Source organism: Microcebus murinus, chromosome 5 (genome assembly GCF_040939455.1).
Source record: "Microcebus murinus isolate Inina chromosome 5, M.murinus_Inina_mat1.0, whole genome shotgun sequence".
NCBI classification, from domain to species: Eukaryota; Metazoa; Chordata; class Mammalia; order Primates; family Cheirogaleidae; genus Microcebus; species Microcebus murinus.
In genome coordinates, this window is record NC_134108.1 from 71070252 (window position 1) to 71083890 (window position 13639).

Here is a 13639-nt window from a genome sequence, read left to right on the forward strand (position 1 = left end):
TTTGATTTGTTTTTAACATAAGATAAACAATGCAATACATTAAAATCTATTACACTGTAGTACAGTGGAGTTAGAATGAAGATAAGTTGATGAGTTCTAGTGTTTATTTGCTATGTGATTTAACACTAAGACTATAGTTTCTTCTGGCCTCAATTTATCTATGCATTAAAAGAATAACACATTTATAAATCATTTTATAGAACTTATGTGGAATAACTAGCAAAACAAGAGAAATCATGAGGATACCAGTCATAAAAATCATTATTCAATTTCTATGTTAAATTTTTAATAACTAGTAGAGTTATTGGTGGTGGTATTGATTCCATGCTTCCCTTAGGAGAATTCATATAACAATTTAAAATAAAAGTGATTTATAAGCTAAATGAAATAATTTCATATGCTTATGAAATTGTGTGTGAATAAGTAAAAAAGTAAAATTAATAAAAGCAAGTAAGTTTTTTTTTTTTTTTTTTTTTTTTTTGAGACAGAGTCTCACTTTGTTGTCCAGGCTAGAGTGAGTGCCGTGGCATCAGCCTAGCTCACAGCAACCTCAAACTCCTGGGCTCAAGCGATCCTCCTGCCTCAGCCTCCCGAGTAGCTGGGACTACAGGCATGCGCCACCATGCCCGGCTAATTTTTTTATATATATATCAGTTGGCCAATTAATTTCTTTCTATTTATAGTAGAGACGGGGTCTCGCTCTTGCTCAGGCTGGTTTTGAACTCCTGACCTTGAGCAATCCGCCCGCCTCGGCCTCCCAAGAGCTAGGATTACAGGCGTGAGCCACAGCGCCCGGCCAGCAAGTAAGTTTTGAGGGCAAAATTAATTTTTCTCAAAGTAGCTTATAAGCATAGTCCAATATATATACACAGGATTAGATTCTTAATGCTTTATGGGAACAGCTGAAAAACAGTATAACTAGTCAATGCACTTGAATAAATAAATTTAAATCATTAAGTCTACTCATAAAGTAAGTTTGGTATTTTCTATTTTTGCCACCTCAACTTACAATTTTTTGTTTTTTGGTAAGACTATTAGTAATGAGATATTAAAGATACTTAATGTCATCATGCATTATCTACAACTATTAACTCCCAAAGAAATAATAATAGCCTCCAAAACAGATCAAATCATTTTCTTTGAAAAGTTAAAATATCAAGAGTACCATGCCGACAGCTAGTGAAACAGCACTGTACTTGGAACTAGGCTAGTTTCCCCCATTAGCAATTTAAAAATTGTTGGCACATGGACCAATTTTCCATTATTTTCAGTAATCTAAGTGTTTTTTCTGTTGTATTATTTTAAATTATAGGTCATAATATTTTGAGTAACATTCATATATGTGCTAGGCACTGGACTAAGTGATTTCATTATTACAATAGCACAATGAAATACGTATTATGTTTGTTTTATGGATGAGCAATCTGAATAAAGTTCACAAACATTAGAAAGGCTTTCTTAAGCTCACAGCGTCTGCACAGGCAGGACTGAAACCCATTCCATCCATCTCTGAAATCTGTGTTCTTACCACTTGCTATATTTTCAGTATGATACATGCAATAGATACACTATCACAATTTTTTATTGCTATACAAATCTTCAGCTGATATATTAATATATCTAGAATAATTCATTTTTGTGATGCTCAGACATATTTGCTCTAAGGATGCTTGTTGACAAATCCATGACTTCGATTACATAGCTGCATCAAATACTATCTTACCTTTCATAGTACTCTGATCCTTCTTCTAAGCCAGGAAGAATGCCAGTTAGCAATCCTTGTAGACCAGGCTTCAATGTTTTACCCAAAGGTAGGTAATATACCTCATACAAACTTAGTAATGTCGGTTTCACAGACATGGCAGCATTTGCAAGAAGAGGAAATAATCCAGAACTGTTTAAAATATAGAAACAAAAAGGGAAGAGAAGCAAAATAACCATAAAATATTAATTCATATGCAATTATATATGTATATAAATCTTTATTTTTGATGAAATAAGAAGTTATATGGATTGGCTTAAAATGATACCTGTATATTGATGACTTCTACATACATTAAATTAACCCAGTTCTTTCATCCAAGCTTCATTCTTATAAACCCAACAGCTACCTGTTTGACAGTTTTCATATTTCACAGTTCCAAAACAGAACCTCTGCACCCCCGCCAAAAACAAGCCAAAACAGAAACAACAACAAAAAATCTGCCCTCTGTAATTGCCATTTCAAAATCTGGCATAACTATCTATCTGGCTGACCAAAAGCTATAAATCTAGAAATGATTCTTCATCCTTTCTAAAAATCTAACCTGTAATCCATCACCAAGTTTTCTTTCCAAGTTATTCTCCTAGATATTTTTGAATATAATAAATCCTCTCCATCTCCACCAATTATATCTACCTAGAAAAGATCATCATGTTTTGACAGATATTATTTCAGTATTACCCTGAAGCAGCTGCTCTCAGTAAAACCTTTCATTAGTTTCCTATTGCTAGTGTGGCTTTTAATATCTTTTAAGATTTGCCTACTTAATACCTCTACACAGCCCTGTACACTCACCAATTTTACTCTTGCAGCCTCTGTTCCAGCTATACTGAAAATTTTTTTTCTGATTTCTTTCAGAAGCTGCCATGTTCTTTTTAGTGTCCAGGACTTTACACATGCTGCTGTGACAGACACGATTCCTACTTTCTTATTTATATCTTCAGTATCTGTCTGGGTGATTCCAAAACTTTCAGGTCTCAGACTATGCCATTTCCTTAAAGAGACTATCTTCTAATTACACTTGGTTAGGCCCCTTATTTGATATTCCTATAGTATCCAATACTTACTCATCAAAACATTTATCATTCTTTATTTTAATTATTTCATATCTGTCTTCTCCAACAGACTATAAACATCAGAAACCGATGAGCCATAATTATCCTTTTATTTCTGTATCCCAAGTCCCTAACACCACGTTCTGCACTTAGCAAGTGCTTAACAAATGAATTGAGACTCTCCCTTGCTCCTTTCTATTTTCTAATAGAAAATAGAAACCATCAAGTGAGAATGCCTTCAAGTTCCCACTTTTCTGCCTCCCATTTTAGGTACAGTTTGACCTAAGGAAACATTTCTATTCTCTCAGCCTCTTCCAGGATTCCTCCATGTGCTCAAGGGCCTATGACCTGTCTCTGCCAGGGATCTGCTCCATCCATTATTCTTTCTCTTTCCTGTAACTTCTATCTTTCTTCCTTAACTGACATCTTTGCTTTCAACACAAATGTACTCAAATCTTTCTGCATGATTCTAAAAAGAGAAAAAATAACAGCAATAACCAAACCCCAAAATCTTTATTTTAACTACCTCCTGGCTTAAAGATGCCACACTCTATCAATTTTTAGGAGGAAAGAAATGTTTATGCATTTTCTCCAATTTGTCACCTTACGTCTAATCATCAGTCATAACACGTCTAGCCCCCATAACAAACTGTTCTCATTATGGTCTACTAATTGCCAGACCCATTGGTCTATTTTTAAGCCCTTATCCTATTTTTTCTGTAATATATGATACTAACTATAAGATTCTTTTGAAATTCTCTTCTCTTTTGGCTTCCAGGACTGCTTGCCTCCTGGTACATTTTCTATCTCTGACTCTTCTTGTTTCGTGTCACTGGCTACATTCCCCTACCTGCCCTTTAAATACTGAGACTCCTAACTATTCACAAAATGGTCATTCCTTTCCCCTTTTTGTTATTTACAATGTACCTGGGTGATTTCAATTATTCTCTTGCCTTCAACTTCCACCTAAATGCTGGCTGCTCTAAAATCTCTCTCTAGCCTGAGGTCTAGATTTATACTACCAAAAGCTCACTTTACATACTCAGTTAAATTTCTTAAGGAGCTCAAACTGCACTTCTAGACTTCTTAGCAATACCTTTGTGTATTATATCACATTAAAAAGAAATAATCTTGAAGAGGCAATATGTTATTTTATTACGTAATAGGTTATAGAACTTTAAAAATATTTGAGTCAGGCCAGGCGCGGTGGCTCACGCCTGTAAACCTAGCACTCTGGGAGGCTGAGGCGGGCGGATTGTTTGAGCTCAGGAGTTCCAGACCAGCCTGAGCAAGAGCGAGACCCCGTCTCTACTAAAAAAAAAAAAAGAAAGAAATTTAGCTGGACAAATAAAAATATATAAAAAAAATTAACAGGGCATGGTGGCACATGCCTATAGACGCAGCTACTCGGGAGGCTGAGGCAGTAGGATTGCTTGAGCCCAGGAATTTGAGGTTGCTGTGAGCTAGGCCGATACCATGGCACTCTAGCCTGGGCAACAGAGTGAGACTCTGTCTAAAAAAAAAAAAAGTATTTGAGTTAAACCATAAACCTTGAGATTAAAAAAATCACTATTTAATAAAAAATAAAAATACATTTAATATAAACTTTAGTTTTTAAATTAGCTATACTTCAAAAGTACAGAATATAATTTACTACATAATATGTGTATATGCATGTGTACAAGAATATCTGCCACATTTAGAAATATCATTCTAGAATTTACTATCCTTATATAACATACTGATGATAAAAATATGTATACTTCATATTAAATATGAAATAAAATATGTATACTTCATATAAAATATGTATACTTCAAGTTTGAAGACTAAATATATTGCTTAAGGTAAAATTTCTATTATTTAAGAGTTAAAAAGTAGCAGGTAAGAGTTATGTAAGAAAAATCTTGTCATGAGAAAGGAAAATCAAATTATCAGAGAATTACATGCAACACTGATTCACCAATGCTGTTTTTTAAGTACTATCTTTGAATGTATTATTTATTGCTATTAAAAATACCCTTCACTGACTTTAGATAATATTTTTAAGACATCATGCTTATTTCTCTTTAATAGTATTTTAATATATCAAATAACAACCAATAGTATTTCTTTGATTCAACACATATCTATTAAGAGTCTACTATGGCCAGGTGCATGGCTTATGCCTGTAATCCTAGCACTCTGGGAGGCCAGGGTCAGTCAGAGTACATGAAGCCTTAGAAGCTTTGAATTTTTCTTAAGTGTGACAAGAATAAGTCAATAGAGGTTTTTATCAGGAGTGTGGTATTATTTATTTAATGTATTAAAATGATTATTCTGGTACTCTGTGGAGAACAGTGTAAAAGAGGATAAGAACAGGTGGTAGATGATGCTTAGACTTCATGCTGCCAAGGAAGGTTCAGAGAAGTAGATATATTTGAGACATATGTAATAGCTCACATTTACTGAGCAATTACTACATGCTACACATTGTTCTAAGCACTTTACATGTACCAACTCTTTCAATTCCATTACCTACCCTATGAAGTTGGTAATATTATTTTCATTTCATAAATGAGGATACAAACATAGGGAGGTGAAGAAAGTGGCCCAATATCATAGAGCTAGTTTAACTCTAACCACCTGTGTTCTTAACTACCATGAGACAGAACTCTCAGCGACTGACCATACACAGGAGGTAGGAGAATGCAGTTGGGGAAAACAAAATCATAAGTACCATGTTTCCCTGAAAATAAGACCTACCCATAAAATAAGCCCTAGCAGGATTTCTAAGCATTTGTGCAATATAAGCCCTACCCCAAAAATAAGACCTAGTGATGGGCGTGGCTACGCAGCATATCTGCACAACTCATGCATTTCATTGCGGAGCGGTAAAGAAGATAAGTAGCCCTTCTCATCTGTCCCATGAGAGCTTTATTGCTTGACATGAGAGATTGGGGCCAATGGTTCTAAAAGAAATAGAGTTGCAAGAAATTCAGGATAGAATTTGGGGTCTGGAGAGTTACAATGATGTTCCAGAAGACTTAACTATATTTGAATATAGATTTTTGTACTGTACTTAAAAAAATAACACATAACGCATCCCCTGAAAATAAGCCCTAGGGTGTCTTCTTGAGGAAAAATAAATATAAGACCCTGTCTTATTTTCGGGGAAACACGGTATAACTCTCAGACTTCAGGCTTGTATAAAGGAGTAGATGGTGTTGTCATTTACTGAGCCCACACTGCAATAAGGCCAGGTTTATTGAAGAGAATGAGTTTAGTTTAGAACAGGTTGAGCATTAGTTACCTTTAAAGATCCACAGAGATGTCAGGTAAAAAGGAATTTAAAGCTGAAGCTGGCACATAAATGTTAAAATACTGGTTACTAAGGGCAGGAGGAAATGGGGAGATTATAAGTCAAAGGATACAAAGTAGGAGGTATATAGGATGAGCAAATCTAGAGATCTAATGTACAACATGAAGATTATAATAATGTATTTTATTTGGAATTTTTATTAAATGAGAAGCTTTTAGCTGCTCTTGCCACACACAAAAAAATGGGCAACTATGTGGGAGGATATGTTAATTTGCTTTACTATACTAATTTTTTTTACTATCTTTATGTATCTCACAATATTATGTTGTATATCTTAAATATATACAATAAATTTTTTAAAAAAAGATAAATTGTGGGCATAGATAAGCTTGCCCAAGGAGAGAATATAAAGTGAAACTATATGAAGGTATAGGACTAAGTGAGGCCTAAGAAACTTCATATGTAGAGTTCAGGTAAAGGAGGAAGAGCTGGCTAAAGAAGATTAAGAAAGAATAAACAAGAAAATGTGGTATCACAAAAATCAAGGTAAAAGACTATTTCAAGTAAAGAATATTGAAATCTGCCAAAAAATCAAGGTATCTTATTTTTCCTCAGGTGAGTGTTTTTTTTTGTTTGTTTGTTTGTTTTTGAGACAGAGTCTCATTTTGTTGCCCAGGCTAGAGTGAGTGCCGTGGTGTCAGCCTGGCTCACAGCAACCTCAATCTTCTGGGCTCAGCGATCCTTCTGCCTCAGCCTCCCGAGTAGCTGGGACTATAGGCATGCGCCACCATGCCCGGCTACTTTTTTTTGTATATATATTTTTAGTTGGGCAATTAATTTCTTTCTATTTTTGGTAGAGACGGGGTCTCGCTCAGGCTGGTTTCGAACTCCTGACCTTGAGCAATCCGCCCGCCTCGGCCTCCCAAAGTGCTAGGATTGCAGGCGTCAGGTGAGTTTTTAAGCTTAAAAAGATAGAATGTACTATACTCTCAACAATTCTGAATGAAAACTTAATAAATGACATCTAATTAAAAAGTGTATGTTAAGGAATATTCTAAATCACTTAAATATTTAAGATTTATATCTGAAAATTTCTAATTGTAAAAGAATTTTCAATTTTTTAGTTTTTAGTGCAGAAAGCAAAATAGTTTAGTGATGTAATTATATTATATATAAGTAGCAAAATTATTCTTACCTATATAAAAAAAGATCTTTGGCAAGTCGTTTAGGTCCAATGATTTTGAAGATAATTTCGTATGTTTCAAGTGCCTTCCGATGAACTCCACCTGGTAATGCTGGATGTAGACATTGAGCTAGGCGTTTGCCTATGGTCAGCTTTTTGGGCACTACCTGGTACTTTGCATTATTTTGTAAAACCTTAAAGAAAACATTTTAATGTAATTGAGAAAAACAAAAATATTACACTTCATTTTATTTCCATTTTCTAGCACAATGTTATCAAAAATTATCATTGTAGGTCTTTGTTTTGTCATTATATCTATCAATATATATATTTAAAATTAGACTGAGGAAATTAAAAAACATTTCTTAATTTGTTTAAAAATAAACTCATTACACATTAAAATAACATATTTTTAGTGAAAAATATTTTCTAAAACAAATTTATGAGAGGCATTGTTTTAGATTTTTTTCAAATATTTAATATTTAATGTATGAAAAGACAGCTGAAATGTCATGAATCAGCCTTCAATCCATTTTTGATGCTTTGTTTGAAATAAATGAAGAAAATCTGGCCTCCCCATAGATATTTACAGTAATTGGAAGAGGGACAACCACTACTCTATTATAGCAAGCAATTCTAATACTTATAAGAAAATTTATGAGATTATAATTGCCCATTTGTTTTTGGAAACTTAATTTCCCAATCAGACAAAAACCATTTTGCTTTATTTATTTAATTATAATATTTCTTTAGAGATAATGGTCAAGGAAGGATTTCTATAAATTCTATCTTTTTTTTTTTTTTTTTTTTGAGACAGAGTCTCACTTTACTGCCCAGGCTAAAGTGAGTGCCGTGGCATCAGCCTAGCTCACAGCAACCTCAGTCTCCTGGGCTCAAGCGATCCTCCTGCTTCAGCCTCCCAAGTAGCTGGGACTACAGGCATGCGCCACCATGCCCGGCTAATTTTTTGTATATATATTTTTAGTGGGTCAATTAATTTCTTTCAATTTTTGATAAAGACGGGGTCTTGCTCAGGCTGGTTTTGAACTCCTGACCTCGAGCAATCCACCCGCCTCGGCCTCCCAGAGTGCTAGGATTACAGGCGTGAGCCACCGCACCCGGCCCAAGATTCTATCTTATAAACAACCCAAAGGAGATTAGTTATTTAAGTAATGAAAAGATCTTATAAATGTAGTGCTTTAGCTTAAAGACAGTATTATAGTAATGTATTGATAGGATGTCATTAAATGAAGACTCAGAATGAAGACAGAATAATATGCTAGAAGTGGAATTTAGAAGAAATATATAATACAAAATATAATACAAAGTCCTTTATTTTACAAAAGAACAAACTGAAGATGAAATATATAACACGACTGCCAAAGGCAGTACAGCAGAACAGTCAGCCCTAGATTTCCTAGTTCATTAAATTTATACTAAAACATATATTCAATAAATATATATATAATCCCTGCCTTGTTTCACCATGATTTTAGGTAAATATCGTCAATGACTTGGGTATTCTATTTTGTGTTAGCTGGATACAGTGAAATCTATTTTCATGAATATTGATTAATCTATAAAAACTAATTATGTACTTAATTAGGCAAATTAATTTCCATATTTAATGAATTGCCTTCAAAATGGTTCCCAATAAGTCTTCAGAAAGAGATTCTTTAGAACTCTTCAGAAAAAGAAAGAACCTAACTACCTTTAAGCAAACTCAAACTTTAGAATGCAGTTTCTTGTGGATGTAAAGAAATCAAGAATTTTTCAAACCTTGAATGATGAATGTTAGAGTCGTCAAGCAGAAACTTGTGCATCTAAGTTTAAGATAAATCTTTGGCATGTTGAAATGAAAGCTTTTCTTTTTATGATATCAAGGTGATTTTCTGTAGTGAGTATCAGGTTGAAAACTAGTGTCCTGGCGTGATATTATGGTATACAATAATATATATATATAAATGTGTATATATATATATGATGTATATATATATGTCATAATACCTATATATTATTGTCCATGGTTCCTGGCTCATAACTTCCATAGCCCTTATTATAGTTTGTTGTTATAATGTTGGCGCACTTTGGGCTTCAGAAGCAGGCTTCAAAAAACATAATTTCTCTCTGACCTTCTCCTGTCCTGCTTTCACCTGCTCCTTTTTCTCCCTAAGGCAGAAATCTTCCACTGCCTTTCTGTCTTGGAGCTGTCCATAAAGAAATTCTCTGACCTACTTTGTCTGATCATAGATCATAAGACCCTCCTTGCTGAAGGGGTCCTGCCCCATACCCAGGAGGAAGGAATGCTGTACAGACGGGCCAAGAAGAATCTCAACAGACAGGCCTTGCTGGTTTTTTTCACTCAGTTTTTTAGTACTATATCATACCCTTTTTGTCCAATAACATTTCTACACAGTTGTCCTTGTTTCAATCATGCCTATTCAATGAAGTCTCCATAGAAGGTCCAAGAGGATGGGGTATGGAGAGCTTCCAGGAGAGCTGAACACATGGAGGTTCTTGGAGGGTGGTGCACCCAGGGAGGGCATGGAAGCTCTGTGCCTCTTCCCCCATACCTTGCGCCCTATGCATCTCTTCATTTGTATCCTTTGTAATATCCTTTATAATAAACTGGTAAATGCAAATAAGTATTTCTCTGAGTTCTGTGAGATGCTCTAGCAAATTAACCAAACCCAAGGAGGGGTACATGGGAACCCCGATACATAGCCAGTTTGTCAGAAGCACAGGTAAAACCACTTGGGGATTGTAATTGGCATTGGAAGAGGGAAGCAGTCTTGTGGGACTGAGCCCTTAACATGTGGGCTCTGATGCTATCTTTAGGTAGATAGTGTCAGAATTGAATTTCACGACACCCAACTGGTATCCACTGTAGAATTGATAGTTTGCTTGCTGGTGGGGAGAAATAGGCAAATATTTTGAGATCACAGAAGTCTTCTGTGTTGATTATTACAGTGTGAGAGCTGAGGAAAAACAGTTTGTGGTTTTTTTCCACATACGTTGGTATATACTTTAAGACAATTTTTTTTCTAATAATTATATGTTAAGCTATTTGATGTTAAAATAGTTATTGGAAGATCATTCCTTTCCTATCTAGTCCCTTTAATATTTAAAGGCATTCCTAAAACTATGGGTGTGAGCTAAAAAACATTTGATCTAAGTTAAAAATTTGATCTCAGTTAAAAAAACAAAACAAAACAAAAAACCAGAGTCAAAATGAAAAGCTACAAGTTGGTCAGTGATACCATCACAGTAACTGTGGATAAAAGCCAGACATGTCAAAAAGGATCAATCAAGGCCAAGTTCCAAGCCATCAGTGACTGCTTGTATACCAAGCTTTGTAAAAGTACTCAATTATAACTGAGGCTTGCCTAAATATAAAATGTTTCCTTGCTGCTACATACTATCTGGAAAGGACACAGAACTTACTGCTTACCATTTGCAGTTTTTCATTTTGCTGCCAGGAACTCCAGAACCATATCTGATACTCAATTATAGAAACTCACTAGCCATGATGGTTAGCAAATTTGCTTCCTAGTCTTATGTTTTTATAGGTAATAATAACAGTGATAATGTTAAATTTTTAAGCACTGTTGGTTTCTTTGAATTAGAACTTTTAAATCCTTCACAATATGCCTGACTACACAGACATGAAACTCATGAAGTAAAATAGTATTACCAAAAGTAATCTAGAATTTAGCAATGTTTTTAAATTCTTCAAGATTCAGAGAAATCTAGTTAGTACAAGCAGGGATTTCTGATTTTTACTTTTAGGAAATGGATAAGACAGACATACCTTGTTAAGTTTTCCAAGTGCTGATATCAAATCTGCCCATTCACTGGAGTATTCAAAATTCTTTAGTGCTTTGTCAATTGCAGCTACATAGTTTCTGTATTTAGAGTCACTCGATAACTCCAGCTCTTCTGTGTTCATCCTCCCACAATGTCCCACTAGAGACCAATTCCAAAGTCATGTAAAATCATTACCTACAAAAGAGTTTGCAAGAGGAACCAGGTTATAAAATAAAATATTAAAATGGTTCAAATGATCTTGCTATAAAGGTAATGGGCAACTTAAAAATGTTTCTTAATTTAGAAGTGGTTGAAACTCTGTTCAGCTAGTATATATGGTCATAAAAGTATTCAAAGATAGGCTCAAAGATTACTATTTGAGGGTTCCTTCCTAGGAACTGCAAAACTGCCTGTAAGAATTTAGGGATACAAAAGAGTCATAAATTTTTTGATACTTATCTTAATTTAGAAATCATGCTATTTCTCTGTCATATTTGTTGACACAACATTTCTCATATATATATATATACTCTTCTACTTTGTTTCGATCCTAAAATATAGTAAGTCTAGTTAGATTGGAAACACCAAGGATATGGGAGGAAGGGAAAAACAGGGGAAAATGAATGACTTGGAGATCATTTTATTTTATTAATAAGCGGCATCTAGCAATAAATGATATTGTAATAGCAACATCAGCTGTTTGGAATTAGACTTTACTTTGAATAAAACTGACAAGAATATGTGGTGGTTTAAAATATGTCTATGAATTCTTTGATATTTTTTTCTGAAAGTTGCGCTTAATCCCTCAGCACGTTGGGGTGAACTTTGTGATCAATTCTAATGAAAAGAACAAGGTAGAAGAGACAATGTATAATGGCCAATAGGTCATAAAAGCACTCTACTTCCTCCTTACTTAGATCACTGGTTCTGGGGAAGCTAGCTGCCATCAGTGAGGTCACATCAAGGAGCCGTAAGGAGAGGTCCCTGTGGCAAGGAACTGAGGCTTTCTGCCACAATCATGTGAGTGAGCCATCTTAGAAGAAGATCAAGCAGATGCTTCATCCTCAACCAAGCCTTGATTTGACTGTGGCTCCAAATGACATCTTGACTATAAAAATAAGTTCATGAGAAACCTTAAGCCAGAATGACGTAGGTAAGACTCTCAAAATTGTGACCTCTAGATCTGTTTTAGGCCACTGAGTTCAGGTATAATTGTTATACGGCAATAGATAACTAATATAGAATAACAACAAGGATTTGATTGAGGCTCAAATTAAAAACTAACTTAAAAACTAGTGTGACTTCTCCTCCACTTTTTTGGTATCCTATCTGATTTCTAACTCACTGTGTACCTTTCCCTATAGCTAGGCTCATGGATCTGCAGGAAGGTCTAAGAATGGGCCTCACAGGATACCAACACAATTCAATGGAAATAAGGAATAGTCTTTTCCACAAGTAGTTTGGGATAACTGGATATCCATGTGCAAAAGAATGAAGTTTCCTCCTTTACACATACTCAAAAAATTAACTCATAATGTATTACAGATCTAAATATAACAGCTAGAACTATAACACCCTTAGAAGAAAATACAGAAGTAAATCTTTATGACCTATGGCCAAAGTCTTCTTTGAAATAACACCAAAAACATAAGCAACAAAAGAAAAAATAGAAATAAAACTTTTGTGCTGCAAAGGATACCATCAAGAAAGTGAAAAGACAACAGATAGAATGAGAGAAAATATATCTCCCATATATTTAATAAGGAACTTGGACTAGATACATAAATAATCAATAATATATCAATAATATATATCAATAATATAAGGGCAAATATATATCAATATATCAATATATCAATAATAAATATCAATATAATAAATATCATATATCAATATAATAAATATCAATAATAAATATCATATATCAATAATAAAAGGACAAATAATTTTAAAATGGGCAAAGGATGTGAATAGACATTTTTATAATAAAAATATATAAATGGTCATAAAGTACATAAAATGACACTCAATATCACTATCAGGGAAATAGAAATCAAAACCACTAGATAATACTTCACACCCCACTGCATGGCTATAATAAAGACAGACAATAATAATTGTTGTTATAGATATGAAGAAATTGGAACCCTCATATACTGCTGGAGGGAACATAAATTGGTGTGGCTGCTTTGAAAAAAATTCTAGTAGTTCTCAAAAGGTTAAACACAGAATTACTACATGACCCAGCAATTCTTCTCCTAGGTATGATATAGACCCAAAGAGAAATGAAAATGCATGTCCATTCAAAAACTTGTATATAAACGCTCATAGAGGCATTATTCGTTATGGCCAGAAAGGGGATACAATCCAAATGTCCATCAATTGATGCATGAATAATTAAAATACAATGGAATACTATTCAGTTATAAAAAGAAACATGTACTAATACACGCTTAAACATCCATGAACATTGAAAACATTATGCTAAGAAGCCATTCACATAAAACAGATATAGTATTTCATTTACATGA

At 34.2% G+C, this 13639-nt stretch overlaps 1 protein-coding gene across 9 annotated transcripts in view; it reads right to left on the minus strand.

Moving 5' to 3' along the window:
- Positions 1–13639, minus strand: part of DOP1A (DOP1 leucine zipper like protein A) — a 100607-nt gene that overhangs the window by 64383 nt on the left and 22585 nt on the right. For all 9 annotated transcript variants that reach the window (XM_076003160.1, XM_076003158.1, XM_076003161.1 and 6 more), the window contains exons 2-4: positions 11113–11303; positions 7314–7495; positions 1724–1894 (exon numbers count right to left, since the gene is read on the minus strand). In XM_076003160.1, the coding sequence (XP_075859275.1) occupies positions 1724–1894; positions 7314–7495; positions 11113–11250 (491 nt within the window). In that variant the 5' untranslated portion in view covers positions 11251–11303. The remainder of the gene's footprint in view (positions 1–1723; positions 1895–7313; positions 7496–11112; positions 11304–13639) is intronic.